Source organism: Populus alba, chromosome 15 (assembly GCF_005239225.2).
Source record: "Populus alba chromosome 15, ASM523922v2, whole genome shotgun sequence".
In the NCBI taxonomy this organism is placed as follows: Eukaryota; Viridiplantae; Streptophyta; class Magnoliopsida; order Malpighiales; family Salicaceae; genus Populus; species Populus alba.
In genome coordinates, this window is record NC_133298.1 from 13,223,307 (window position 1) to 13,250,630 (window position 27,324).

The window sequence follows — 27,324 nt, forward strand, 5'->3', positions numbered from 1 at the left end:
GGCTCATGTTAGAAAAAGACAATACCAGATCTGGCTCACGGCATGTCCCCATCCAATGAACCCCCGGTGCTCAACAAACACTTAATTCTAACCATAACTTAATGAAATTAATTAATTTGTCTTCTAGCCTGTTTGTTATTACATGTTACTAGTTATCTATGACGCAGTAGGGACTAACGTATTATTTTTGATAAAATATAGGGACTAAAGTATTATTTTTGATAAAACATAGGGACTAAATTATATTCCATCACTGATTCAGTAGAACAACAATCAAATAGAGAATCCTCCTCCCCACCACCCTTTTTTCTCATTTCCTTATCCCCAAACAACCCCCAAAACAAAAGGAGACACCCTGCACCACCGTTCCACCAAATAAAACAGAGAATAACATAACATGGCACACAGCACCAACCACAGGCGCATCTTAGCATCATCCCTAGACTTCGACTCCCCCGTTAATCACCATCCATCATCAACATCCATGGATCCCACTCTCAAAAGCAAAAGGCACCCCAAACCCACAAATCCAGATCCCATTGTACCCACTTCCGAACTTCTTTTCATGTCAAAATCAGGCCTCAATCTTAAAACAACCCAAAAACCCACCAAGCACCTACCCTCACCGCAGCCTAATTGCTTAGATATCCACTCGCAAGCCAAAGCCATGACTGTCTCTGCTGATTTTGATGCTTGCAGGTTCTCAATCATCAAACCGAAGCACCAGCAGCCCAAGAAGAAGGTTATCGGAACAAAAGTAGTGGAAAGATTAGAGAGCAAAACAGCAACCGCGAAGGGAGACGAATCATCTAAAGATCAGAAGGTCAAGAAACTGTCATCTAAGGATCAGCAGCTGGACAATAGGAAGAAAGCTGAAGAGTTTGCAGGAGTGGATGAAACGAAATCCAAGGAAGTGGTAACTTCTACGGTGAAAGATAAGAAGGAAGTGAAGGCTCATCATGATCTACTTGAATGGAATGATATGAACAAGAGCAGGCCATCAGTTTCATTGACGGGAAGGAGGAGATCCTTCTGTGGGTCACAAGTAGAGTTGACAGATTTTCTTGCAAGCAACGGAGCTAAGATTGTTTCAGTTGACATGCCACCATTTATGCAGATCCACGCTATTCGTTGCGCCAGGAATACTTGTGATAGTCTCGAGAAGTTCACCTCCAGGACCCTTGCATCCACCCTCAAGAAGGTAAATTAAATTAGTTAATTACAAACTGTGAGATCAGTTCATACACAGTCGAGCTTTTCCATTGGTTTTATGATGTGGGTTTGCGAGCTAATCATAGATTATAATAATTGATGAATCATGTAGCTTGGTTGCAAGTAATTTTCTCATCCACCAGCACAATCTTTCTTCATCTTCTGGGTGCAGGACTTTGACAAGACATATGGGCCTGCTTGGCACTGCATTGTGGGGACAAGTTTTGGGTCTTTTGTGACGCATTCAGTTGGGGGATTTCTATATTTCTCCATGGATCAAAAGGTGTACATCTTGTTGTTCAAGACTACAGTACAAAGAGCAGATTGATGAGTTGATTGTATGATTTGGAAGCACAGGCATAGATAGTTGCGAAGCCGAAAGTTATAAACAAAAAGCCTTCTTGTCTCCTCTCGCAGATTGTATATTTGGTTTGCTTAGGAAAGCAGAAATATAAAATAAATATATATGATATGAAGATTTTACCCTTTTTTTCTAGTTGTTCAAAGACTCCTTTTTTTTCTTTTTTTCCCAGTGGTCAGACTCTTTATCTAGTCATAAGTCATTATTCTGTAATTCTTTTATAGGATGACTTTCAATTCACTTGTGTGTTTCTTCTGAATTTTTTACTTTCTTTCATTATTATTTTTTATCATCATAAAATGTTCAGATTAACTTGTATATATTTTAATTAATTTTATAGACTTTAAAATTAATAATCATCTTTCTTTCATTATTTATCGTCATGGTAAGGGACTTGGTGTAAATTTCAAATTCATTCTTAGAGTTAATTGAACAAGTATAGATTCACTTGCATAGAAAGAGGGGAGGAAAGGAGGTAAATTTTATTATCATACTCGTTTAACGAACCAACACATTTAAAAATTCAAATAAATAAAATAAAATATCATGCAACATGAAAAATTGAACTTCTTAAATAAGAAAATAATAAAAGAATTGTCGCATTGTGATGAAAACGCACCAGCTCGAGGAAAAATATAAATTATAGAGTTGTTACTTATAATTAAAAAAAAATAAAAATTCTAAAAGAGATATTAATTCTACAAATTCAAGAATTGGATTAGTTATGTTTTAAAAAAACTGGATTAGTTATGTCTAAAAGAAAGTAGATACTATCTTTGCTATATCTTTTATAAAATAGAAAGTTATCTTTACTATGTATTTTTCTAAATTTATTCTACTATTAAATGTATATTTCTGTTTTTGAGCTTATAATATTTATTAGAAAAATTATCATTAGCATGCTATAATTTACTTCATTTTACACTTTGCTTTTATAATTTCAAAAATTACAGAAAGTATAATGAATTTTACATGTTCATAACACTTTGATTGTCATAAAAAAATCAACAAAAAATATTCAATTATTTTAAAATTACCATTATATTTAGTTTAAAAACTAAAACACCCTAGATACATTAAAATAACAAAAATACCACCAAATAAAAAATGTCAATCCAGTAATTATAGCATGTCTACAAAGCTTGAAATTTTGTGAGTATTTTAACAAACATGTCTTATGCTATTTTGGTCTACATGATAATCTCTCCACAAATGGACTCAAAGAAGAGTATGACATCTGCAACTATTCTGGGTTTTGATGGTGATGGTTTTTGGGTTTTGCTGTTTGGAAAAAATTAGGGGTTTATTGTTTTATGGTGGATTGTTTTGGATCATTCAGTCAAATGAAAACATGCACAAACACCAATCTCTCGAATCCCTAATTTTTTTCCCAAATTAAAACCATGATAAATTATTTTCATGAGAGAAAATAAAGCCCGGATAAAAAAAACTGATTGGATTTATGAGGAGGAGAGGGACAAATGAAATTGATTTATTTCATATTGAACTTCTATTTGCACAAAGAAAAAGGAAATTTCATGAACTTTTTGACATATTCATAACGGGAGAAAAAATAAAGAAATAACCAACATATGCTTAATAATTGTGCAATTTCTTCAAAGAATCTTCGTCGCTTGCACCTGGATCGGAGACCCAGAGGGAAGTCCTTGCATTTCTGTTGCACCCATCAGGGCCTGTTTTGACCAGGGGCATCAAGTGCTTGAAATTGCCAGGTTGTATCCTAGACGGAGCTGGTTAAGGTAGAGCCATGAGATCAAACACAAACATTTACCTTGAAATTTCTATAAGAAGCAGTGAACGGAGATTGTGTCCGGTCTGTCTTCACAGGCCCCCCTCTTGCTGTTCTAGAGACTAATAAATCCTCGCGTAATTTTCTGCAACAAACTTCTGTCTTTGATTGAAACAATCTTCTCTCCTTTAATTAAAACAAAAGAAAGAAGGGATCAGAGAGAGGAGAAAATAATGGAAGAAGATGGGAAAAAGAAAATGATACGTTGTTATATTGTATATGAGAATAAATTTATGTTTTTTAGTTTAAATTTTGAGTTGAATAACGATGGAAAGTTTATAGGCAAAATGTAAAATGAAATAAATTATAAGATGTTTATGGTAATTTTTTATATTTATTTTTTAAAGAGATGTTGAAAATTTATCATTAAATTTGATATTAATCTCTTAAAAAATAAGATTTTATCGTATTTTGATTTGAATTAAAAATTTTAATTTTAATATTTAAAAACACAATATTTCATCAACGTTATAATTTTAATAAAAATTTTGTTACTAATTTTTACAAATAAGAGATTTCATTATTTTTGAAAATTTTAACAAAAATATTGATGTTAATTCCTAAAAATATACTATTAATTTCATTGATTTGGGAATTTAAGAAAAAATTTAACATTAATCCTGAAAAATTAGAGATTTTGTTCATTTGGAAATTTTATGAAAAAATATTAATATTAATCCCTCAAAATAAGAGATTTTATCAATTTAGAATTTTTTTTAAAATATTGATATCAATCTTTAAAAAATAAAAAATTTCATTAATTTATGAATTTTAAAAAAAATATTGATGTTAATCCCTAGAAGATTTTGTCAATTCAAAATTTTAAAATAGGTGTTAAACCTGTATGGATGTTGAAAATTAAGCTTTGGACCCACTCTTTGAAATATAAAAATAATCCTATCATTTATTATATTAGTTGAAAAATTACTATAGGAGCACAAATTCTTTTTTAACTAAAAATCAGCATATCCTCACATAGAATTTACACATCCAATCATAAATTAACTATTTTGCACCCATAAAAAACAGATCCTCGCATAAAACGAAGACTTCTACATATTAAAATCAAAACGCCCCATGTAAGATTGATAATGTAACACAAATCATTCGACATGAGAAAACCAATGCAACACACATCATTTAACACAAATAAAATAAATCAACATGACCAAAGACATAATCATAAATCATTCATAATAGATAAATTAATGCATTAGGGTTTGATAAAATAAAAGATAAAGGAGTTGCTATCTAGTTTTAAAAGAAACTAGAATACCTAAGACCAATCTCATAGGGAATCAAAACCGACATAAATGACAGTATTCAAAACATACTTTAAAAACATCACTAGTTAAAGGTTCAAAGAATCTAATAATAGATAGAGAATCAAAACTAACATAAATTTATATTGTACGTTGTTGATCCATTTTAGTCCTTTGTAAGGGTGTTATGGGCACATAAACTATATAACTAAAAGTTCATAGATGAAATATATTTGGTGGTATACAAAAAACAAGTTGCAAAGGAGAATATTAATGGTAAATACTTGATTTAATTCTAACCAATTTGGTGGTATACAAAAAATAAGTTGCAAAGGAGAATATTTATGGTAAACACTTGATCTCATTCTAACCAATGATGCAATATGTAATATAGCATATCCTCAAATAAATATAGGCAATTTTGATTTCATAAGTAATGGTCTAGCAATTAATTGAAGGCGCTTTATTAATGATTATGCTAAACCATTTTAAGTATGTATATAGGAAACATGATGTTCAACATCAATTCTAATAGAAGTGCAAAAATTATCAAATGCTTGAGAAGTAAACTCACCAATATTGTCCAATCGAATTTTCTTGATTGGATAATTAGGAAATTGCGTCCATAGTCAGATAATGTGTGCTATTAATCTAGTAAATGCAACATTTTGATCAAAAAGTAAACAAACATGTGATCATTTACTTTATACATCAATCAATACCATAAAATATCTAAAAGGTCTGCATGGTGAATGAATAAATCCATGTATATCTCATTGAATTCTTTTGAGAAAAGATAGTGATTGTATAATAACCTTTGTTGGAGATGGTTTGATAATTAATTTATCTTAAAAACATGCAGCGCATAGATTTTCACTTAGTAAAAGAATCTTCAGGTTCTTTAAAGAATATCAATGTGAGTTTTCAATAATTCATCATATCATTATTAATCCTAGATGTCCAAGTTGATCATGTCAAAGCATAAATATTTTTAGGTCGGAACACTTTTGGTGTATTACAAAATTTATTTCAATAGATTTCATGATCGTATAATAAATTCTAAAAGAGAAAGTAGGTAATTTTTCAAGTATAAGCTTTTGGCCTTAAATATATGAAATAATATAAAGATATTCCTTTTTGTCTTCATCTATTGTTTCAATATGATAACCATTAGCACATATATCTTTAAAACTAGGTAAATTTCTTCTGAACTCAAGTGGATGTAATACATCTTTAATGCCAAGTTTTGTGTTATTTGGTAACAAAATATTAGCTCTTCCGAAGTCTTTAATCATGCCTGCTAGACCTGATATTTTAGTGACATTATGTTTGGTTAATGTCAAATATTCAAAGTATTTCTTTTCCTTGAGAATTATGTGTGTTGTTGCAGTGTTTGATAGATATAAATCTCCATAATGAAAAGTTATGCCTCTATTCAAAATATAATTAAAGTTGTATGATTTAACTAAAATAAAATTGACAATTGTTTATTGAAAATATAATAGGATAAATATCTTAATACAAATAAAAAATATTACTCATTCACAAGAATTCCACAACTAAACACACTATCTGTTTTATCTAGGTTTTTAAAGAAATCAAAAACATTAAGATAAGCATTAACATCAAGATAAGCATTATGACCTTCAAAATCTTCTTTACGAATAAAATTCATCTCAACTACATTTTGTTTCGGAGATGCTTGATATAAATCTGTAAGATGTTTTAGTGAGCGACAAGTACAAGATCAATGATCATGAATACCACACATATGACACTTATCTTCATGTACATGCAAATTATTGTCATTTTCTTGTTTGGGCTCATCATGTCTCCACTTCTGGTGTTATGGTGGGTTGCCTTTCGAAGGATTATCTCTTCTTCTTTTTCATTTATTTTTATCATATCTATACCTTTGGTTCTTTCTTGTTTTTTGGACAAAAGTTTCATTCATTTCAGGGAATGGTTTAGAACCTGTGGAATGAGATTACTGATTTTTATCAAAAGCTCGTTATTTTGTTCAGCCATAAGAAGACATGAAATTAGTTTTGAATACCTTTTGAAATTGTGTTCTCTATATTGTTGTTGCATGAAAATATTTGAGGCATGAAAAGTAGAGAATATTTTCTCTAATATTTAACATTTTATGATATTTTCACTATACAATTTCAGCTGTGAGGTAATTTTAAAAAAAGCTGAATTATATTCACTAACCGGTTTAAAATCTTGCAACCTCAAGTGCAACCAATCATAATGAGCTTGAGGAAGTATGATAAACTTTTAGTAGTCATATCTTTCCTTTAGATTTTGCCACATAATAAGAGGATCTTTTATTGTGAAATATTCAACTTTTAATCCTTCATTGAGATGGTGACGAACAAAAATCATTATTTTTACACGATCCTGAAATGATGCATTATTTTTTTCTTTGATGATCTCTCCAATATTCATAGCTTCCAGATGAATATCAGTATTAGGGATCCATGACAAAAAAATTATTTCCAGATGCATCAAAAGCGGTAAATTCAAGTTTCATCATATTCGATATTATATATAAAAAAAGAAATAATTTATTAAATAAAATCATGAATATATATATAAAAAATCAATCTTTTAAGAATGCTATTTATTTAGTTCCTTAAGAATATTAGTTCTTCAAGAACTGTATTTGATTTATTTAATTCTTCATGAACTTACAATACTAGTTCTTTAGAAAGTTTAAATCTTAATGAATAAAAAGGAATGAAAATTTGTCAAAATAAGTTACAAAACCAAATATATTCCATAAAGTATAAATAATAATGAAAAAAAAAACAAAATTAAAATTGATATAGGCCATGAAACATTGGAGTTCATGCATGCCAAAATTTCAATATAAATTAAGTTGAGTAATCATGCTGATAACACATTAAAAAGATAAAAAACAAGTAAGAATATGCATAATCAAAACAAAAAAAAAATTAAAAGAGAAATTCATACATTTTCTTATATATATATATATATATTTTAAATCTTTAAAATAAAAAAGAAGAAGTATATTTATATATATAAAAAAGAAATATGAATATTAAAGAATATTAAGAAATCCAGGTATTATGAAAAACTAAAAGACTAAACCTAAAAGTTATAAAGTCTAAAAAATTCTAAAGTACATTTAATATATATATAATTATAAATTTTATAACACTGGTTACAAATAATTAGTAGGATAGTCAACAGTGGAATCCAATTTCACCATTGACTACCTATTTGGTAAACTTCATTCAACTGATATTTTATTGAAAATTATATATATATATATATATATATATATATATATATATATATATATATATATATATAGTGCTTTCCTATAGAAATAATATAATTATAAATTTTGCCAATTGTTTTTACTATAACGATAGTAGAATTGTAATTTTTGGTTTATTTTTTTTTTTATAAAAAACAAGTTTTTCTTATATTTTATTTTCTCTTTATATTTGATATTTTTATTATATTAGATCTACTTATCACTTTTTTTTTTCTTCTTATCTTTATTTTTTTGTAATATTTTTTTAGTATTTCATTTTTTTTTCTTTACTTTTTTTAGACAAAAATATTATTTTTTATTTTTTACACTTTGAATATTTATCAGTCTAAACTTGGTTTATTTATACAATTCTCTTTGTTCTTATCTTTACTCTTTTATAATTTTTTATTTATATATATTTTTTAAAAACTTATTATACAAAGGCTAAGAAAATGATGTTTCACTGTAACAATTGCAATATCATTCCGTTCTTCTACTACGTTAAAAATTAGTTTGAGATTTTATATATTTTTATTAATGCATATGATCTTTATTATTTTATTATATATAAAAATCAACTTTTTAATTCATGGTTATATTTTTTACTCAATGTCAAAAATACACGCTAATAATAACTACACATTAATTCTTTTGTATTAAAATTTTTTTTTGACCTGTAATAAGGTGAATTGAATAAACACATTACACTTTGTTTTTTGCATGTTTCGACATAGATGGTTGTCAATATATTTAATTAAAATTTATAAGTTTTTTAATTTATAATTTGATTTTTTTTTTGAAAAAAAAACACATTTGAAAAACTTGCATATTTATTTATTTTTTTCAAAAAAATTATCAAACCCGCTCGAGTATTGTCTTTGTATAATTCATCTACCATAATAGCTTTAATATATATATATTTCAAACTTAATCCCTGAATATTTAATTATTTCAAATCAATAAAATTACTTTCTATTTTATTAAATTAAGAGTATCAATTAAGCTTTAGAATATTTTTTTCGGCACCTCAATAACCTAAAATCAAGTCAAATAAAATAGATTATCAAGTTCAATCCCACGTCAACAATATCTAAAGGATCAATCTGAAAAAAAAAAAGTGCAAAAGAAGGGGCAACATTTACTTTACTTTGTAATAAAACCCATAGAGTTTCAATTATTTTAAATAAATTAAATTAAATTCTATTTTCCCAACATTAAAATTTTTTTTTCCGCCATTGTGAGAATTCAATATCAAATTAGCAAAATAAATCACCAATTCCAATTTCACGTTAACTCAAGGAGACACTTAAGAAAAAGTAAAATAACTTAAAAAAATTAAGAAAAATACCGTGGATTAGGAAGCATAAAATCTCATAACCTTTTAGTTTTTTTTTAATAAAATAATTAGTAGAGCAGTAACAATAGCAATAATAATAATATGATGATGATGAGGAGGAGGAGGAGGTTAAAGACTCGATATGTGCAGACAGGGATAAAATGCAGGGGGAGCATACTGCGCATATATAGTTAAAAAACAATCACTCTAGCTCAGTCTCTCTCTCTCTCCCCGAAGCACAGGGAAAAAAAAATAAAAAAAACCCACTCTCACTCCCAGTCTGACATTGAGGAAGCGTAAACTTATAGTTCACAGGTACACGCTGTCTTCTCTCTAGTGAATCCAATCCAATCCCATCCATTATGGATCCTCCATTGATAAACGAGACCTCCTTCTCTGCGGCCAACCCATCTTCCTACACATTAACTGAGATTTGGCCTTTTCCACCTCCTCCTCCTTCTTCCACTCGTTTGGGCCTCCGGATGGATAATTTGGCCGACCCAGATGGGTCCCTTGAGGAATCCACTTTGACAGATCAGAGTAGTGGAAATGGAACTAGGATTAGGAAGACCAGAGATTTCAGTTCCGAGAAGGATGACTCGTCCAAAATGGTTTCTACCACCACCAGTGCCAATGATTTGGTTTGTTTCTACTTCAGTTTCTTTTTATTCCTTTCGTTTGGTTTCTCGAAAGGCTGGATTTTTTTCTTTTCTTTTTTCTAGCTGGAATGGTTAGTTTAAGCCTAAAATGATAAATGTTTATTTATTTATTATTATTTTTTTTTGCTGATGAAAATGTTTAAAGGATACTTTTTCTTAGATTGCCACTCTTTATATGTATAAACTGAATATAATAGCTCTTGAAGAAAGTTGAGTTTTGAGTTTGGATTCTGTTAAATGGGAATTGAATTTTCTTCTATTTACTTGCTTTGCAATTATAAACCTTTGAATGGAGTTTAGGGTTGTTATTTATGGATTGAAATTTTCAGCCTTTTTGGACTTAAGATGTTAGGTTAGGAGATATAAATGAATTTTTCCTTGAATTGAAAATGATGCATGTCTATACCTTTCTTTTCTTTGTATTTGTGATAGAATGATTCAAATGGTAAGCGGAGGAAAATATCGGGATCAAGGAGTGAAAACAACGATTCAAGAGCTGAAACTGAAGCAAGTTCTGCTGCTAATAACAAGACAGCCGAACAAAGCAGTAAACCATCAGAGCCGCCTAAGCAAGATTATATTCATGTCAGAGCAAGAAGGGGCCAAGCGACTGATAGCCACAGTTTAGCGGAGAGAGTAATTTGCTTCCGCCCTCTTAAATTTGACAATTTTTAAATCGTTTCTCAATTTGAAAAAGAATGAACCGGGACTTTCATGTTCTTCGTGTAAAATGTATTCAGGTTGATATGAAATTAAAATCATTTTGCTAGACTGTTGCGGACTTGTTTATCTGTTTGAGCCTTTAGACGTTTGAATGATTATCATTTTTGAAACCTGTTGCTGACTGTAGACTTGCTTTTGGCAGGCTCGGAGAGAAAAGATTAGTGAGAGGATGAACATACTCCAAGATCTGGTCCCTGGGTGTAATAAGGTGCTCAATTGTCTTGCTGGTCTTCTCTTAGTCGTTTTACTATAGTCCTGGAAAATTTTTTCCGACAAAAATATTAAAGAAAGGGTCTAGGTAGACTTAGGATGAACCTGTTGCCTTGTCTCTGCTGTGTTCCATACTAGATACCTCGTAATTTAGCTATCCCCTAACCGACAATTTGGAATATCCAAGGTGGCAACCTAAGTTCCTAACTCAGTGTCATCTAAACCACAATAATTTCCTAACGCAATACATGTATGTTTTATTCTTGTAACTAGGTTATCGGCAAAGCACTTGTCCTTGATGAGATAATTAATTATATCCAGTCACTCCAATGTCAGGTTGAGGTAGTATCCCAATCTTATAATGATCAATTGCTCATTGCCATTTCAAGACCATTTATTTTCTTTATGCTCTGTTGAAGTTGAACCTGGATCTATTCTTTTTTTAATTTGATTTTATAGTTCCTCTCAATGAAGCTAGAAGCAGTAAATTCAAGGATGAACACTAGCCCCACGACTGAATACCTTCATCCAAAAGATGTAAGTTGACATAACTTGATTGAGCACTTGAGTCTTACATCATCATAGAATTTATTTACCATAGTATGGGAGGTAGTTTCTGGCATCTTTCTTACAATTGCTTTGCCATTATTGATTCCCGTGTAATAACTATGACCACCAAGAAAATAAATGTGATATTGATACTGCCGGGGTGGAAAGTTAAGTGGTGAGCACTTGTCTTGGCTATTGACCCAGATTGCACCATTGCAATTTTAAATACTTGCTAGCTGATTTTTCTTTCATCTCCTGGTTAAGATTGTTGTTTCGACGAGGGAAGAGCCTACAGATTAAAGACAACTGCTTTGTTTTGAAAATCTCAATTATAGGTCTCTCTGTGTAGTGGTTTTGAAAGGCTGCCAAGAATTCTGATTGTTAGGCAATGCTTCCACCGTGCCAACATGTGGTAGCTTGCACTGAATGTGAACAAGTTAACATCTTCTAGTATTCAGTATTTCTGATGTCTAGGAACCAGGATCTGTAATAGAGTTTTGTGCTTGGTGCAAATAGGAAAATTGCCCTAAAGAAATACTGAATTCCAACCGCTGTTGCCCCAGTTTTGCATGTAGGTTGACAGGTTTACACATGGGCACGCATGTGGTAGCTTGCACTGAATGTGAACAAGTTAACATCTTCTAATATTCAGTATTTCTGATGTCTAAGAACCAGGATCTGTAATAAAGTTGTGTTTGGTGCAATTAGGAAAATTGCCCTAAAGACATACTGAATTCCAACTGCTGTTGCCCCAGTTTTGCATGTAGGTTGACAGGTTTACACATGGGCACGCAAAAAGCAGCCAAAGGTTTCTCGTAGTGAGAGCAATATTAACTTCAAGAGAGGTTTCTCGCTGTCAATCTCATGTCATATTAACAATTGCTCATGTTTTTGAACAAGCAAACAAATGTATTCTATGATGTTTTCGTAATCCAGTCAAGGGACTCCATTACTTATGTTTGGTTTTGCATCATTCCAGCCCACCCCCACCCCCATCCCCCATGGGTGTCTGTTTGGGGAAGGAGGGAGGGGTGGGGGTTGTGCTCTCCTGCTATTATATAGTTGATTCATATGTTCATTACCATAGAGCATTTACATATAAACATAGTTTGAACCTTTATAAACAAGGGAGTGTTTGTTTTCTCATGAAGAGAGTATAGATGTACCAGTAAATATTTCTGTTAGTTTTCTCTGTCGTGTGATTTGTTCAACCACTCGATTACTTCTTGTAGCTTGGGGCACAGCCATTTGTAGCTACTGGGACGATATCTGGCCCACAACCAACAAGAGAATATGTTCAAGGATCCCAATCCGAATGGCTACATATGCAGGTTGGTGGAAGTTTCGAAAGAGCAACGTAATCAGGGAGCTAGATTTATTTAGTTTGTTGAGGGAAATTTGTTACTGGCTTCCCAGTGCATAAATGTGTTTACTCATCTCATTTGTAGAAAATACATCTGATATTTAATTGCATCGTATCATCTGACTGAATTTGCCTTTACGCATGTGTATCTAAACGGAATCTCCTAGAGCGAGTTCAGTTCAGATAACTGTACCAAAAGGATTGTGCTTCTAATTTACAACTCTTCTACCTTGTTGTCGGAATATGCTTGTTAAGGTGCAAAATCCATGTTTTGAATTGGGTGATTGTGGCGAAGGACAACTGATGCAAATGCCTCTCATGTTTTTGTTATTACTCTAAAACCTAGCAGAAGGAAAAACGAAAATTGAAAGGACAAGTGAAAGAAACAAAGAAGGTAATAAGGATTAAACAGAACATGGGAACAGTAACCTCAATGTGATAATTTATTTGTGAAGGGTATGGGAAAGGAGCAGAGACAAGCGCAAGGATCACCTTGTAAATCTACCAAGGATATGTGAGAACGCTCAAGAACTAAACTTGGATTTTATGTTGTCGATTACATCATTTCCTACTTGGAAGGCCTTGGTTAACACATCATCGGGAATTGAAGGTCTTGAAGCAAAGAGAGTTGTTGGGACGACGGCTGACCCAGGCAGGTGACTGTTGAAAGCTGTGAAAAGGAGGGCCTTCCCTTCCCCAACATTTTGCTGAAAGTGAACAAGACCCCTAGGAACAACGAACATCTGCCCAGCAGTCAATACTTTGGAATGAAACACATTGCTAGTTGTTACAAACCCTACAAGTAGCTTCCCTTCAATGACCACACCAGTCTCAGTCGCACGAGGATGTGAGTGAGGTGGGTTCAGTCCGCCAGGGGCAAAGTCTACTCGGTTCATGGAAATTCCAAGAGAATTGAGGCCAGGAAAGGCAAGGACATTTGCTGCAGTCACAGACCAACCAAATATGTTTGTTGTGTTTCCTTCTTTGCTTAGCCCATCAAAGAAAAAATCACCTGAAGTTACTTCTGCCTCAGGTTTACAAGGGAAGCCATTTACAGAGAGGGGAGCTTTTAAGTCTGCAACACAGAAGTCCTGCAGTAGATCTGGATCAGCTGAATTGATATGCAAGGGAAGAAGCAACAACCCTACCAGTGTACAGAGCAAGTGAAATGGTGGCATAGAGATCATGGCTGTTGCAAAAACAGTGGGCAGGGTGGAGATTGGAAAGTGAGTGAGCGGATACAGTAATAATCAAAGATCACAGGTCTTTACATATTGCCCTTTTATCTCTTTCATAACCCCATTAACAATCTTTGCCCCTAATATGTGCAAGTTGATGATGACCAAGAAAAATCGGTGCAGTTGATGACTTGTGGCACAAGCTGGCGAGATGGCGAAAGAAATGGTATAGAATGGAAAGGCCGGAGTGAGATATTTTTAAAGAGACTTGAAATGGTCAATGACAATGAAATAACATATAATCGAAGTGATTTCCTTGCACCCATCCTGAAGAGGAAGTGTAAATACGAGGAAAAAGGATTGTTCTTGAGCCAAAATTTTCTTCCGAAAACGTATTGTGCAACACTTAAGCCAATGGGATCTGGTCATTTTAGTAGTTGTTCCACTGCGGTCCTCGTTCTTGATGTCGATTGTTGGGAACATAGTGGCTGGAGTCGTTGGATTCTTAGACATCCATCTACTCTTTCTTAAATGGCTTTGGTATACCTTTTGTTTTCTTAAATGGTCATAATACATGAATATGTTCTAATAAATTATTACTGTGAAAAGAAAGATATAATAAATGAAGGCCATGTTTGTTTCCAGAAAGTAGTTTTCGGGAAATTATTTTCCAAACTTTTCCATGTTTGTTTGTTATTAAGAAAGTTAGTCAACGGAAAATACTTTCCAGTCAATTTTAGTCAAATAAAAATTTAACTTAGTTTTCAGGAAAGTGTTTTCCCTTTAGCTGTGTTTGTTTTCTGAAAAGTGGTTTTCGGGAAATCACTTTCCAAACTTTCTTGTGTTTGTTTGCTAGTAGAAAAGTTGGTCAATGAAAAACACTTTCCAGTAAAAAGAAAATTTGGCTTGGTTTTCAAGAAAGTGTTTTCCTAAAAAATTTGGGGGGAAAACACTTTCCGGAAGTTGTGAAAAATTTAGAAATGTCATTATTTTCTGATTATATTAAATTTAATCCTCAAACTTTTGATTGCTATATATATTTTTGCTTTGAATATTTATTTTTCAATTTCATCTCTTAAAATTTTATTTTTATATTAACTTTGGTCCTTATTTTTATAATTGCTATTTGCTTTTTTCTTATCATATTTTTATTGAAATTTTTTATCTATCAAATTTGGTCATCATTCTTTTGATTGTTACTTATTTTATTTGAAATAATTTATGAAATGTTGATTATTATTATTTTAATTTCTTCACCTTTTATTATTTTTTTTTAATTTTTTAGATTTGATCTCTATTATTTTGATTATTATTTATTTTATTTGAGATAATTTATGAAATTATATATTTTTTTTCAATTTTATTCTCATTCAACTTTTTAATTTGTAAGATTTGTTCCTCATTATTTTAATAAACTTGAGAAAAATAAAATATTAATAAGTTATTTTCCAGCTCATTTTTCATGACATAACCAAACACTGGAAAGTGTTTTCCAACTCATTTTTCATTACACTACCAAACATTGGAAAATACTTTCTCGGCATTCACTTTTCTCAGAATTTACTTTAAAAAAAAAAAACTACTTTCCAGCAAACAAACGGAGCTGAAGTTACTCGATCTTATTCACCTAAATTATATATTAAAAAAAAGAAAAAGATAAGTAACTATCTAGAGTTCAAGAAATCACATAAGAAGTTCACACTCACAAGAGCAGCACACAACAAATGTTAGGAGGAAACAAATCTTAGCAACTGGAAAAAGTTTGGTTTACAAGAGAGATTCACATACATAAAGCATCAAACCAAGAAAATGTTGTTTCTTGAGACGAATTTAAAATATTAACTTCACGTAGAGCACTGCAAGTTATATAAGCACATAACCTCTGGCTAGATTTAAACTAAGGAGCTTCCGAACAAAGCCCTCTGAATTGCATCATCTGATAAAAAACCCAAATAAGAATCAGTCATGAATGTAACAAAAAGTAATCATTTTTATCGTTTGAAAAGATGAATGGAAAGATTGAATTTTTAATGGTACCTTCTTGGGATATGGATATCAAGGAAGGGTCCATGGACTTGAGGGACTTGTGGGCTTTGGATCTCATCTAGATTAGGGGCCATGCCTCATTTCCAATTATTCAAAAATCAATTTATGCATTTATGTTACTTGTTACAAATAAAATACTTCCAGTTTGTTTAGATTGTCAACTAGCTAGAAGTAGTCAATTGTCTTTCACAACCAACAACCATAAATTTGTTAATCTTTTAGACATAGTGCATACTAATGTTTGGGGAGTAGCATCTATCTTGTCAAACAACGGTGCTTGATATTATATATGTTTTTTAGATGATTGCACTAAATTCATATGGTTGTTTCCTCTAAAGTTAAAATCTAATGTAGAAAAATTGTTCCTACACTTTAAAACTTTCGTTGAACGACAATTTAATCATACAATAAAAAATATCCAATTTGATTGGGGAGGTGAATATCGCTTAATGTTTATGCTTTTAACTCAAATTGAAACTCATCATCGAAGATTATGTCTATACACCCATCAACAAATGGGTGCAGTTGAACGTTGTCATAAATAAATTGTTGAAGTCGATCTGTTATTACTTTCACATTCTAATCTTCTGCAATAGTTTTGGGAAGATACTTTTCTCATGACTACTTATATTATCAATTATCTTTCTACACCTATTCTCAATAAAAAAATCTCCATACAAAATTATTTATCGTCATGCACCTAATTATTATTTCCTTAAAGTTTTTAGTTGTGTCTACTGGTCTTATCTTTGACCATATAACCCGAGTGTAAAACTGTCAAAAACCTAGATTGATCCACGTTTTGGTTAACCTGAGAAAAATCCAGTCGAAACTTATTGACTATTTTATTATTATTTTTTTTCTCAAAATAGTTTCATTTTGATTTTTTTTATAAAACAAAATGGTATCATTCCTCACATGTTTTTGTTATTACTCTAAAACCTAGCAGAAGGAAAAACGAAAATTGAAAGGACAAGTGAAAGAAACAAAGAAGGTAACAAGGATTAACAGAACATGGGAACAGTAACCTCAATGTGATAATTTATTTGTGAAGGGTATGGGAAAGGAGCAGAGACAAGCGCAAGGATCACCTTGTAAATCTACCAAGGATACGTGAGAACGCTCAAGAACTAAACTTGGATTTTATGTTGTCGATTACATCATTTCCTACTTGGAAGGCCTTGGTTAACACATCATCGGGAATTGAAGGTCTTGAAGCAAAGAGAGTTCTTGGGACGGCGGCTGACCCAGGCAGGTGACTGTTGAAAGCTGTGAAAAGGAGGGCCTTCCCTTCCCCAACATTTTGCTGAAAGTGAACAAGACCCTTAGGAACAGCGAACATCTGCCCAGCAGTCAATACTTTGGAATGAAACACATTGCTAGTTGTTACAAACCCTACAAGTAGCTTCCCTTCAATGACCACACCAGTCTCAGTCGCACGAGGATGTGAGTGAGGTGGGTTCAGTCCGCCAGGGGCAAAGTCTACTCGGTTCATGGAAATTCCAAGAGAGTTGAGGCCAGGAAAGGCAAGGACATTTGCTGCAGTCACAGACCAACCAAATATGTTTGTTGTGTTTCCTTCTTTGCTTAGCCCATCAAAGAAAAAATCACCTGAAGTTACTTCTGCCTCAGGTTTACAAGGGAAGCCATTTACAGAGAGGGGAGCTTTTAAGTCTGCAACACAGAAGTCCTGCAGTGGATCTGGATCAGCTGAGTTGATATGCAAGGGAAGAAGCAACAACCCTATCAGGGTACAGAGCAAGCGAAATGGTGGCATAGAGATCATGGCTGTTGCAGAAAGAGTAGGCAGGGTGGAGATTGGAAAGTGAGTGAGCGGATACAGTAATAATCAAAGATCACAGGTCTTTATATATTGCTCTTTTATCTCTTTCAGAACCCCATTATCAATCTTTGCCCCTAATATGTGCAAGTTAATGACGACCAAGAAAAATAGGTGCGGTTGATTGACTTGTGGCACGAGCTGGCGAGATGGCGAAAGAAATGGTGTAGAATGGAAAGGCTGGAACTGAGATATTTTAAAGAGACTTGAAATGGTCAATGACAATGAAATAACATAAAATCAAAGTGATTTCCTTGCACCCATTTGAAGAGGCACTACACTGTTAAACAATTTACCAACAGATACATTCTAACGGTACAAGATATATAATTCATGGGTAATATTTTTATCGATAGCATCACCAATGAAATATGTCTGTTGGAATATTTATCATTGTGTCTGTTGGAATATTTATCATTGGTAATTCCTTTTTCTATCGCTATTTTTGTTGGAAATAAAAAAAAAAAAAAAACTAAACACTGATGGTCTTACAAATGAGGGGAAGTGTGCCAATTTTTTTTTCCGTGAGAACTTTACCGACAGACTTAATCCATCTATATTTCCAACAGTAAATCACTATCCGCTTCGCATGTGCACTGAACGGGACAGATTCGTCGGTGTGCGTGGTCATCGAACCATGAATTGCCGGTTCCGGTTGTCGGCACTAAACTGTAAGCGTCATGTAAACCACTTAGACGTTACGTGCTCAATATATTTTGTTCATATATCCCTCGAGATGAATGACGGTTTAAATTCATGTCAAACTGCCACCTCATTCCAGCCTTCTAGATTGTTATCTCTCGCATATCTTTTTGCTTTTTTTTTTGTCATATAAAAAATCACGCAACCTACTTCCATAGTAACAAATTAGAATTTGGAACATAAAATTATAAAACAAAAAATTATATTATTTTCATTGTTACCTAATTGCCGTATGATTCTCCTATACCCTCCCACCACATTGTTGTTTCGCGTTATCCCACTCAAATTTTTGATGTGTATAAATAATTCATTTAAAATAAAAATAATACAAAATATAAAATTATAAAAATAATTTATTAAAAATAAGCTAGAATTTAGAAGTTAACACCTACCTGAAATCGTTGAAACCATGCATCGATATTAGGTCTCCACTCAGGATATTTGAAAACCTGACTCCATTGAAATAATAGAATCTCCATCGATGATTTAAACACCAATGTTATTATTCGGGCAATCTCAATGTTTGTGAACTTGAAATTAAATAAAATTAATAAAATATTAATTAGTTGTTCATAAATTATGTTATAAGTAAAAAAACTAAAACCTAAACAAACTGACATTGAAAGGTCATCCTTTCATTGTGCTTGGTACTTGCGGGTGAATTGACCCTGTTATGAAGGCACACCGCCTCTGTGCTGTGAAATCCCGCTAGAAGAGACAACATCATAAGTTGGCGCAGATGCCTCTTCGTGATCAACACCTAAGGATAAGTCATCCTCGCTACTAGAAGAACTAACTGCAACCGTTTGCTGATGATGTCCTGTTGATTTCATTCTACGCATCTACACAAGTTTATACAAATAATTATTTAATTAACTTCGATTATTTAAAAAATATTTGGCAACACCTCCCTTATACTGGAGACTACCCATAATTTTCAAACTTGCAAATTTTTACAAAAACCACAAACTAATTGATTCCATTGGAAAATCTTATATACAACCTAATATCTATAGAAATTTAACATCTATATATTTTCAACTAACATCTATAGAAATGCATAAATGACAATTAAAATTAATGGAAATAATAAAAAACATAACAAGCAATAATAGAATAAAATTAAGATAAAATAATGAAATTTAATTCTTCATTTTCAATTACCATTTCCATGGTAAATTCAACAATAACAATTAAAAGAGACTAAATTTTCAAATAATTATTACAATACAAACAATAAAATAATTAAATTTTCATTCTACACATCTACACAAATTTATATGAATAATTAAATAATTAAATTCAATTATTTAAAATCAATTCGCCAACACCTCCCCTATATTAGAGACTACCCACAGTTTTCATACCTATAAATTTTGATAATATCAACAAGCCAATTTTCATTCTACACATCTACACAAATTTATACAAATAATTACACAAATATTGCAAAATCTTATATACAACCTAGCTAACATCTATAGAAATTTAAAATCTATATATTTTCAACTAACATCTATACAAATTCATAAATAACAATTAAAATTAATCTAAATAATAAAAAAACATGACAAGCAATAATATAATAAAATTAAGATAAACTAATTAAATTTAATTCTATATTTCAATTAAAATTTTAAAGGTTAATTCAACAATAACAATTCAAATTTAACAAAATTTTCAATTATTATGGCAATACAAACAATAAAATAAATTGAACAAATAAAAAGAAAAAAACTAAAGACTTTAGCAATGAAAAATGTTTACCTTAATAGTGTGTTGATTTCAAGATTTTATCTACAAAGAATACACAAAACAAAAAACAAAAAATTACCTTAATAGTATGTTGATTTCAAGATTTTATCTACAAAGAATACACAAAACAAAAAACACAACAAAAATAATTATAACTGAAAAAAAAAATAAACAAATACAAAGATAAAGAAAGGAGAATCATACCTTTTAATATGTTGAAAACTACAATGAAAACCTTGTATAAACTATTTGAGGAAGCATAGGAGAAGAGAAGATGAATGAGAGGAGTCGAGAAAAAATGAACTGCGGAGGGGGTGTCGATTTTATACTGTAATTTTATCGACGGATTTGCGGAAAAAACTTAAAATAACATTTTCTTGGGCGGTCGCATTAAATTCCGTCGGTAATTTTTTGAATTTCGCACTAAAATTTTGAAAATCCCTCCAGATTTTTCAAAGTCCGTCAGCACATCCATCAGTAAATAGGTGTAAAATTACACGCACATTGGATTTTCTGCTTCCTTCGGTAAATGTGTCGACCGACCTAGCAGTTTGACAGTCGAACGCTTTGGAATTTGCACCGTATGTTGGTGCGTCCATCGGGAAACACGTCGGTGATTGTAGCATGGGCTGCAATGTTTTTGCAACTCTCGGTAAAATACCGACTGGAAAAATTCCATCGATATGGCCGTTGGTTATTATGGCAAATACTGTAATTTTTTTTTCAACTCTTGGTAAAATACCGGTGGCACACATTTCGTTGGTATCTCCATAGGTGATTGCGGCAAATGCTTTAATTTTTTTTTCAACTCTCGGTAAAATATTGACGGAACACATTTTGTCGGTATCGTCGTCGGTATTTGTGTCAAACTTTTGCATGTTTTATTTATAGTGCCTATTTATCCTCCTGCACAAACGCTTAAATTGCAAACTTACAGGACGCGCAATATAATAACAAGAGCAAACGATTATAAAATAAATATTTCATGTTCCAAAATATCATCCATAATATTACATTATATATAAAAAAAAAGGCTTTACACTTTCGTGTTCTAATCATATTTAGTTAGAATTTTTGTCTCCGTCCTCAATTGAATTGTTATTAGCTTCATCACACTCTTCAATATGGTTATCATCTTCTTCATCAATATTCTCTAGTCCACTAGAGCTCAAAAAAACATTCAACTCCTCTGCGTCAACATCAACAAGACTATCATCGAAAATACAAAAAATTAAATTTTCTTCTAAGTCAATCGAAGGAGCAAATCGGTATGGTTCAACCAACTCATTAGCTTGAAAGACTTCATTTATCACACTTGTATCTTCATTCTCATCCTGAACAACCTCGACACGACTCCTGGTTTTGGTTTTTAAAACTGATAACCAATCAACTCTTGATCGATCCTTTCTAAAGGAAGGAGTGTATGTGTAATAAACTTGTTGGCATTGCTTTACGAAAACAAAGACATCGTTTACGTTGCGAAGTCTAGCTTTTAAGTTGATTTCAACGAGACCATAATAAAGATATACTCTGATTCCTCTGTCAGTTGTGTCATACCAATAACATTTGAATAAAAACACTTTATTTTGCTTGTTATGATATTGCAGTTCGATGACCTCTTCTGATTTACCATAGGAGTCAACTTCAAACTCATTAGAAGGTCCCTTAATACAAACACCGTTGTTGGATGTCTTTTTTCCATGCCCGTATTTTTCAGTATGAAAGACATCTATTGACAAAATACCCATTATAGCACTTGACTTTTCTTTCAGGGCCCAAGCTTAGTAAAAACAGTGAAATAGCAACACTACCTCCCATTTGATAAACCTTGTATATCAAATACAACAATAATCAATAAATGAATATTTTGTAATATTGATGTACAGTTACCTTGCAAGAGGTAATGAGTTTGTGATAGGACTTACATGTGTTCTAAACCACGTGGCAAATTATTCATTTTATAATTGAAAGATTTGGGATTCGGTCAGTTGTGAGTTTTTGTATAATAAATATCGTCGATATTGCTTTCAAGGTTGTTCCAAATCATATGAGTTTATGATATCACAGTATATAAATAGTACACTCTTAACAAAGTTTAAGTAGTACATCTACTTACTTAATAAAAGGTCTTAGCTCATCACAGTTAAATATGATATAATTGTGTGCTTGTCTGAACTCTATTTTAGACAAATATCTTCCCCTTACGACATTTTTAGGTGTAGGTCATCCAGGATTGGAGAATATTGACAAGTTCCCATTTGAAGGCACTTCACCACCACCATCATGCCATGGAACACGGTTGATGCTTGTTCTCAAATGAGGTTCGAAATAGTGTGAGATAAATGTTGAGATCTCCTCAACAATATAGGCCTCACATATTGACGCCTCAATATGTGCCTTGTTCTTAACCTTTTTTTTTTTTTTTTTAAGAATGAACAAGTAGATATATAAAATTAAATAAAAATTATCAATTAAAAAAAATAATGAAAAAACATTTAATTATGAATTACATTACAACTACAATATCTAATCTCTCAAATAGATACATCCATCTATACTGGACTGGTCTTCTAACTTTTACCTCAAACGATAAATATACGGGTAGATGCTTCATTGAGTCAAAAAATAATGGAGGGAATATCATCTCAAGTTTGCATATTGTCTCGACGATATTCATTTCAAGCCTTTCAATATGATTAACATTCAACTTGTTAGAGCATATATCTCTAAAGAAATGACTTATTTCTGTGAGTGCATCTTATATCCTCTTTGGTAACAAATTACAAAAAGCTAATGGGATGAGTGTTTGCATAAACACGTGGAAGTCATGACTCTTTATTCCATATAATCTGCATTCCTCCGTATTAACCAACCTTGATATGTTCCAGGCATGTCCATCAAGAAAACACAGACTCTTAAGCCATTTGTAGACTAGTAGTTGTACGTTTTTCTCTAACACGAATATTGCTTTTGGTTTTGCGATCTGTGACCCATCATAAACCATCTTCATATTTTTACTGTTATAGAACAACGCTAAATCCAATCTAGTAGTGATGTTTTCTTTTGTCTTCCACTTCACATCCATAGCGGTGTTGAAAATATTCTCAAGCACGTTCTTTTCAATATGTATGACGTCAAGGTTATGGTGAAGAACATTGGTCTTCCAATAAGAAAGCTCCCAAAAGATACTTCGCTTTACCCAATTATGGGTCAAACCAAAACCAGGAAACTTCTGCTTATCTGATTGGAGACCAAACACAATGTCACTATACTCTGATACAACATCATGCAATTCTTCATGAAAAACACGCGAGGGTGCAACATCTTTTTCAACTCTGCCAACAAAGAAATCTTTTATGTTTTTTTTGTACTTGTGATTTGGTGGCAAGAAACGACGGTGACAATAAAAAAAAAGCTTTACTCCTGTTTGTTAGCGTGAATGCCTTATTGTTTTCCATACAATATGGACATGCTAGTTTTTCATGCGTGCTCCAACCATAAACCATTCCATAAGCTGGGAAATCATTTATAGTCCATATCAAAGCTGTGCTCATAACAAAATTTTATTTCCTCGAGATATCATAAGTCAAAGCTCTAGAGGACCATAACTGCGTTAACTCATCAATCAACGGTTGAAGACAAACATCTATATTCCACCCTGGACTGCTCGGACCTGGTATGACCGTAGATAAAAACATGAACTCCAGCCTCATACACATTCCCGGTGGCAAGTTATAAACCGTCAATATGACCAGCCAACAAGAATAAGGAGCAGCAAATGACCTGAATGGGTGGAATCCGTTTGTACATAACCCAAGATGCATGTTTTTTTATTTAGCTGAAAAGTGAGGATGCACACTATTAAAGTGTTTCCATACTTTTCCATCAGAAGGATGTACCATCATTCCATCAACTACATGATGTGATTAGTGTTATGTCATATGCTCAGCAGTCCTTGGTGACATTAATAACCTCTACAGTCTAGGTGTGATTGGGAAGTACTTAAGTTTTTTATATGCCACGAGAGTCTTTCCCCTACCAGTTTTGGGTTTGTAGAATGCCCACATGTCATGCACTCGTTCAGCTCAACATTTTCAAGGTATTATAACATGCAGAAGTTAGGGCACAAGTCTATTTTTTGGTATCCTAAACCGAGGGGTTTCATCATGGACTTTGCAACATAGAATTTCTCTTTCAGCATGTTCCCTTCAGGTAAAATGCTTCTCACCCATTCGATAATTTTGTCATAACCGGCCTCACTTAACCCGTGATTTGACTTAATGGTGAACACCTGTGCTACATCCGATAATTTACTATGGTTCGTGCAGCCATCCCATAATGGTTCATCATAATTTTTCAACAGATCAAAAAACCTTGTTGCATATGCATTAGGTTCTTCTTCTATGATTGGACATTGATTGACATTACCTTCATTCATTCTTATTGCATCTATAACCATATTCCTATAAGGATTACTGTTGTCATTTATAACTTCATGCACGTTACCAACACTATAAGTTGACCTAACCACCCTTTCTACCATGCTCTCATTAGGAACAAATAGTTTTTCGTGTGCATACCAATACAGGTAATCCTCCGTGAACCTTTTGGTTAGAAGATGCATCGTTACAACATCTTGATGCTATTTTTTTTTTATTTTTACACTTCCTGCATGGACACCTAAACCGCAATCAGTAAAATTCCTAGAATAGATGTTGCGAAAATAATAAAACTCTGAACCCGTTACAATAATCCGTCCTTTGCAATCCTTGGGGTGAGTCCCGATACATCCATGAACAATCATCCATGACTTCTATTAAACCTTTATAAAATTATGACGACAACATGTATTAATTAACTATGTTACGTAAATACATTTGCAAAAATATTGGTTTTTCCCGACATTATCCAACAAACTAAAAAAACACTTATGTTACATATTCATTATCAATTATCAATTATCAACATCCATACAAATTTATACATATATAAATTTACGGAAATCACAACTCTGCAATAGAATTGATAAAAAATAAAACGGGCCCGTTAAACAAGTTATTATTTATTTCATCATAACACATCTAATTCGGTGTAATTCAAACAAAGTTTCAACAATTTACAAACGAATATAATTTGACAAAATCTAAAACAAACTATAACAACTATAAAATTATACATTCATACTATAAGTTTCTTTGACAAATAACAATCAAACAAGTACATACGTTAACAAAATACATATACTAAAAAAAACAATAAAAAATAATAAAATTAACATTTAAATGTTAAAACTAAAAAGGATAGATTTACTTACAAAAAATGATAAAATCCACAATAAATTGCTCGGAAAACGGATGTTGTGACCACGTATAAAAGTATAAGAAACTTGAGTGCTTGTGTTAAGAAGAGGGGGAGAGTTAGGATGGGTGGTTGGTTGCAGTTTGGGAGGGGAGAGTTGGGATGGTGAAAAAGAAGGAGAAATAGAGAAAGAGAGAGTCGGTAGAGTGGGTATTTATTGGCTTTTACCGATGGAATCACCGACAAACACGTCCTGTCGGTAAGTCTGCTGGTAAATGTGTCACGTCACGTCACTGCATGGAAATCCCGGTTTGAATTCCTCGATCATTCTGGTTGTAAAATTATCTGGAAAAAAAATCCACATCATCACACCGTTCCAACTTTTCAATAATCAATGTATTTTGTCGGCAATACGGTCGATATATACTGACCGTATTGCCGATAGATTCTATGCCGCCGGTAATTATTACCGAGCTGGCAAGATGGTGAAGGAAATGGTATAGAATGGAAAGGCTGGAGCAGAGATATTTTTAAAGAGACTTAAAATGGTCAATGACAATGAAATAACATATAATCAAAGTGATTTCCTTGCACCCATCCTGAAGAGGAAGTGTAAATACGGGGAAAAAGGATTGTTCTTGAGCCAAAATTTTCTTCCGAAAACGTATTGTGCAACACTTAAGCCAATGGGATCTGGTCATTTTAGTAGTTGTTCCACTGTGGTCCTCGTTCTTGACGTCGATTATTGGGAACTTAGTGGTTGGAGTCGATGGATTCTTAGACATCCATCTACTCTTTTCTTAAATGGCTTTGGTATACCTTTTGTTTTCCGGCGACAGTCATGAATTAAACAAGATGACCTTTTGTTTTCTTAAATGGTCATAATACATGAATATGTTCTTGATGTCGATTATTGGGAACCTAGTGGTTGGAGTCGCTGGATTCTTAGACATCCATCTACTCTTTCTTAAATGGCTCTGGTATACCTTTTGTTTTCTGGCGAGGGTCATGAAACAAGATGACCTTTTGTTTTCTTAAATGGTTTCAGAGATGGCTGAATAAAATACATCAGCCACCAAGTCCGTTGTCAATCACCACACAGGTCTCTCGGAATTGATTTCCACTCTCTGCGAAGAGCTGGCGTCAGGCCCTCCAATTTGGGATTCCAGAAGGACAACCGACTCCAAGAGCAAAAGTAAATGTGACCATATTTTTTTTTTAAAATGATCACCACTACTTGTAAGGATTCCATGTACTTCCATTTTATACAGCAGCAAGGACGTCAAACAACTTCGAGAAAACAAGCATCTTGAAAGATGGTTATCTAATCCAATGCAGATTTCCAGCATCTCACTTGGCAAATACAGATCATGCCTCCCCATTTCACATCAAGCACTATTTCTAAGGATCGGATTTCATGTTCATCGGACAACTAACCATGGCTTCTCATTGATGGCATACCAGAACGTTTAATCATAGTCCAATAGCAGAAGCATAAAATCCTTGTCATGTTACAGGCCACCCAAATTAATTTAAGAGGTTAATGGTTTCAAAGTCCAAAGTCAAATCTGCATTCTGTAAAACGTCCGCTAATCATGCTACTAGACAGTTCAATCCAACTCATTAGCAGAAGAATAGAAGAATATAGCCAGATATGCACGCTAAGTTAAAATGGTGACGACTGCTTTAATAGCCACACAAGTGGATTCAGTAATTCTGTTGCAGACCAAA

General features: G+C 32.6%; 4 protein-coding genes and 1 pseudogene across 10 annotated transcripts; 2 read left to right on the forward strand and 3 right to left on the reverse strand.

Annotated features, from left to right (window-relative positions):
• Window positions 1-303: 303 nt before the first annotated feature.
• On the forward strand, window positions 304-1,813 carry LOC118033474 (uncharacterized). The gene is made up of 2 exons (XM_035038477.2): window positions 304-1,201; window positions 1,385-1,813. Exons 1-2 carry the CDS (start codon window positions 398-400, stop codon window positions 1,538-1,540), a joined length of 960 nt encoding a protein of 319 aa, XP_034894368.1. The 5' UTR covers window positions 304-397; the 3' UTR covers window positions 1,541-1,813.
• Window positions 1,814-9,380: 7,567 nt separating this feature from the next.
• On the forward strand, window positions 9,381-13,016 carry LOC118033471 (transcription factor bHLH79). 7 transcript variants are annotated; one of them, XR_004684862.2, is made up of 7 exons: window positions 9,381-9,911; window positions 10,362-10,565; window positions 10,795-10,860; window positions 11,136-11,204; window positions 11,322-11,399; window positions 12,167-12,256; window positions 12,644-12,782. XR_004684862.2 is itself a non-coding variant. In XM_035038473.2 (6 exons), the coding sequence occupies exons 1-6, from the start codon at window positions 9,633-9,635 to the stop codon at window positions 12,770-12,772; spliced, it is 825 nt and encodes a 274-aa protein (XP_034894364.1). In that variant the 5' UTR covers window positions 9,381-9,632; the 3' UTR covers window positions 12,773-13,016. The 7 variants fall into 7 exon arrangements, 6 of the variants coding, with proteins under 6 accessions (XP_034894364.1, XP_034894365.1, XP_034894366.1 ...); XM_035038473.2 differs by lacking the exon at window positions 12,167-12,256 and having other exon boundaries at window positions 12,644-13,016; XM_035038474.2 differs by lacking the exon at window positions 12,644-12,782 and having other exon boundaries at window positions 12,167-12,492.
• Window positions 13,017-13,192: 176 nt separating this feature from the next.
• On the reverse strand, window positions 13,193-14,186 carry LOC118033473 (germin-like protein subfamily T member 2). The gene has a single exon (XM_035038476.2). The coding sequence runs from the start codon at window positions 13,959-13,961 to the stop codon at window positions 13,299-13,301; it is 663 nt and encodes a 220-aa protein (XP_034894367.1). The 5' UTR covers window positions 13,962-14,186; the 3' UTR covers window positions 13,193-13,298.
• Window positions 14,187-17,015: 2,829 nt separating this feature from the next.
• LOC118033469 (germin-like protein subfamily T member 2) lies at window positions 17,016-18,015 on the reverse strand. Its single transcript, XM_035038472.2, has one exon. The coding sequence runs from the start codon at window positions 17,782-17,784 to the stop codon at window positions 17,122-17,124; it is 663 nt and encodes a 220-aa protein (XP_034894363.1). The 5' UTR covers window positions 17,785-18,015; the 3' UTR covers window positions 17,016-17,121.
• Window positions 18,016-22,407: 4,392 nt separating this feature from the next.
• On the reverse strand, window positions 22,408-24,197 carry LOC140954616 (uncharacterized; annotated as a pseudogene).
• Between the last annotated feature and the right edge of the window lie 3,127 nt (window positions 24,198-27,324).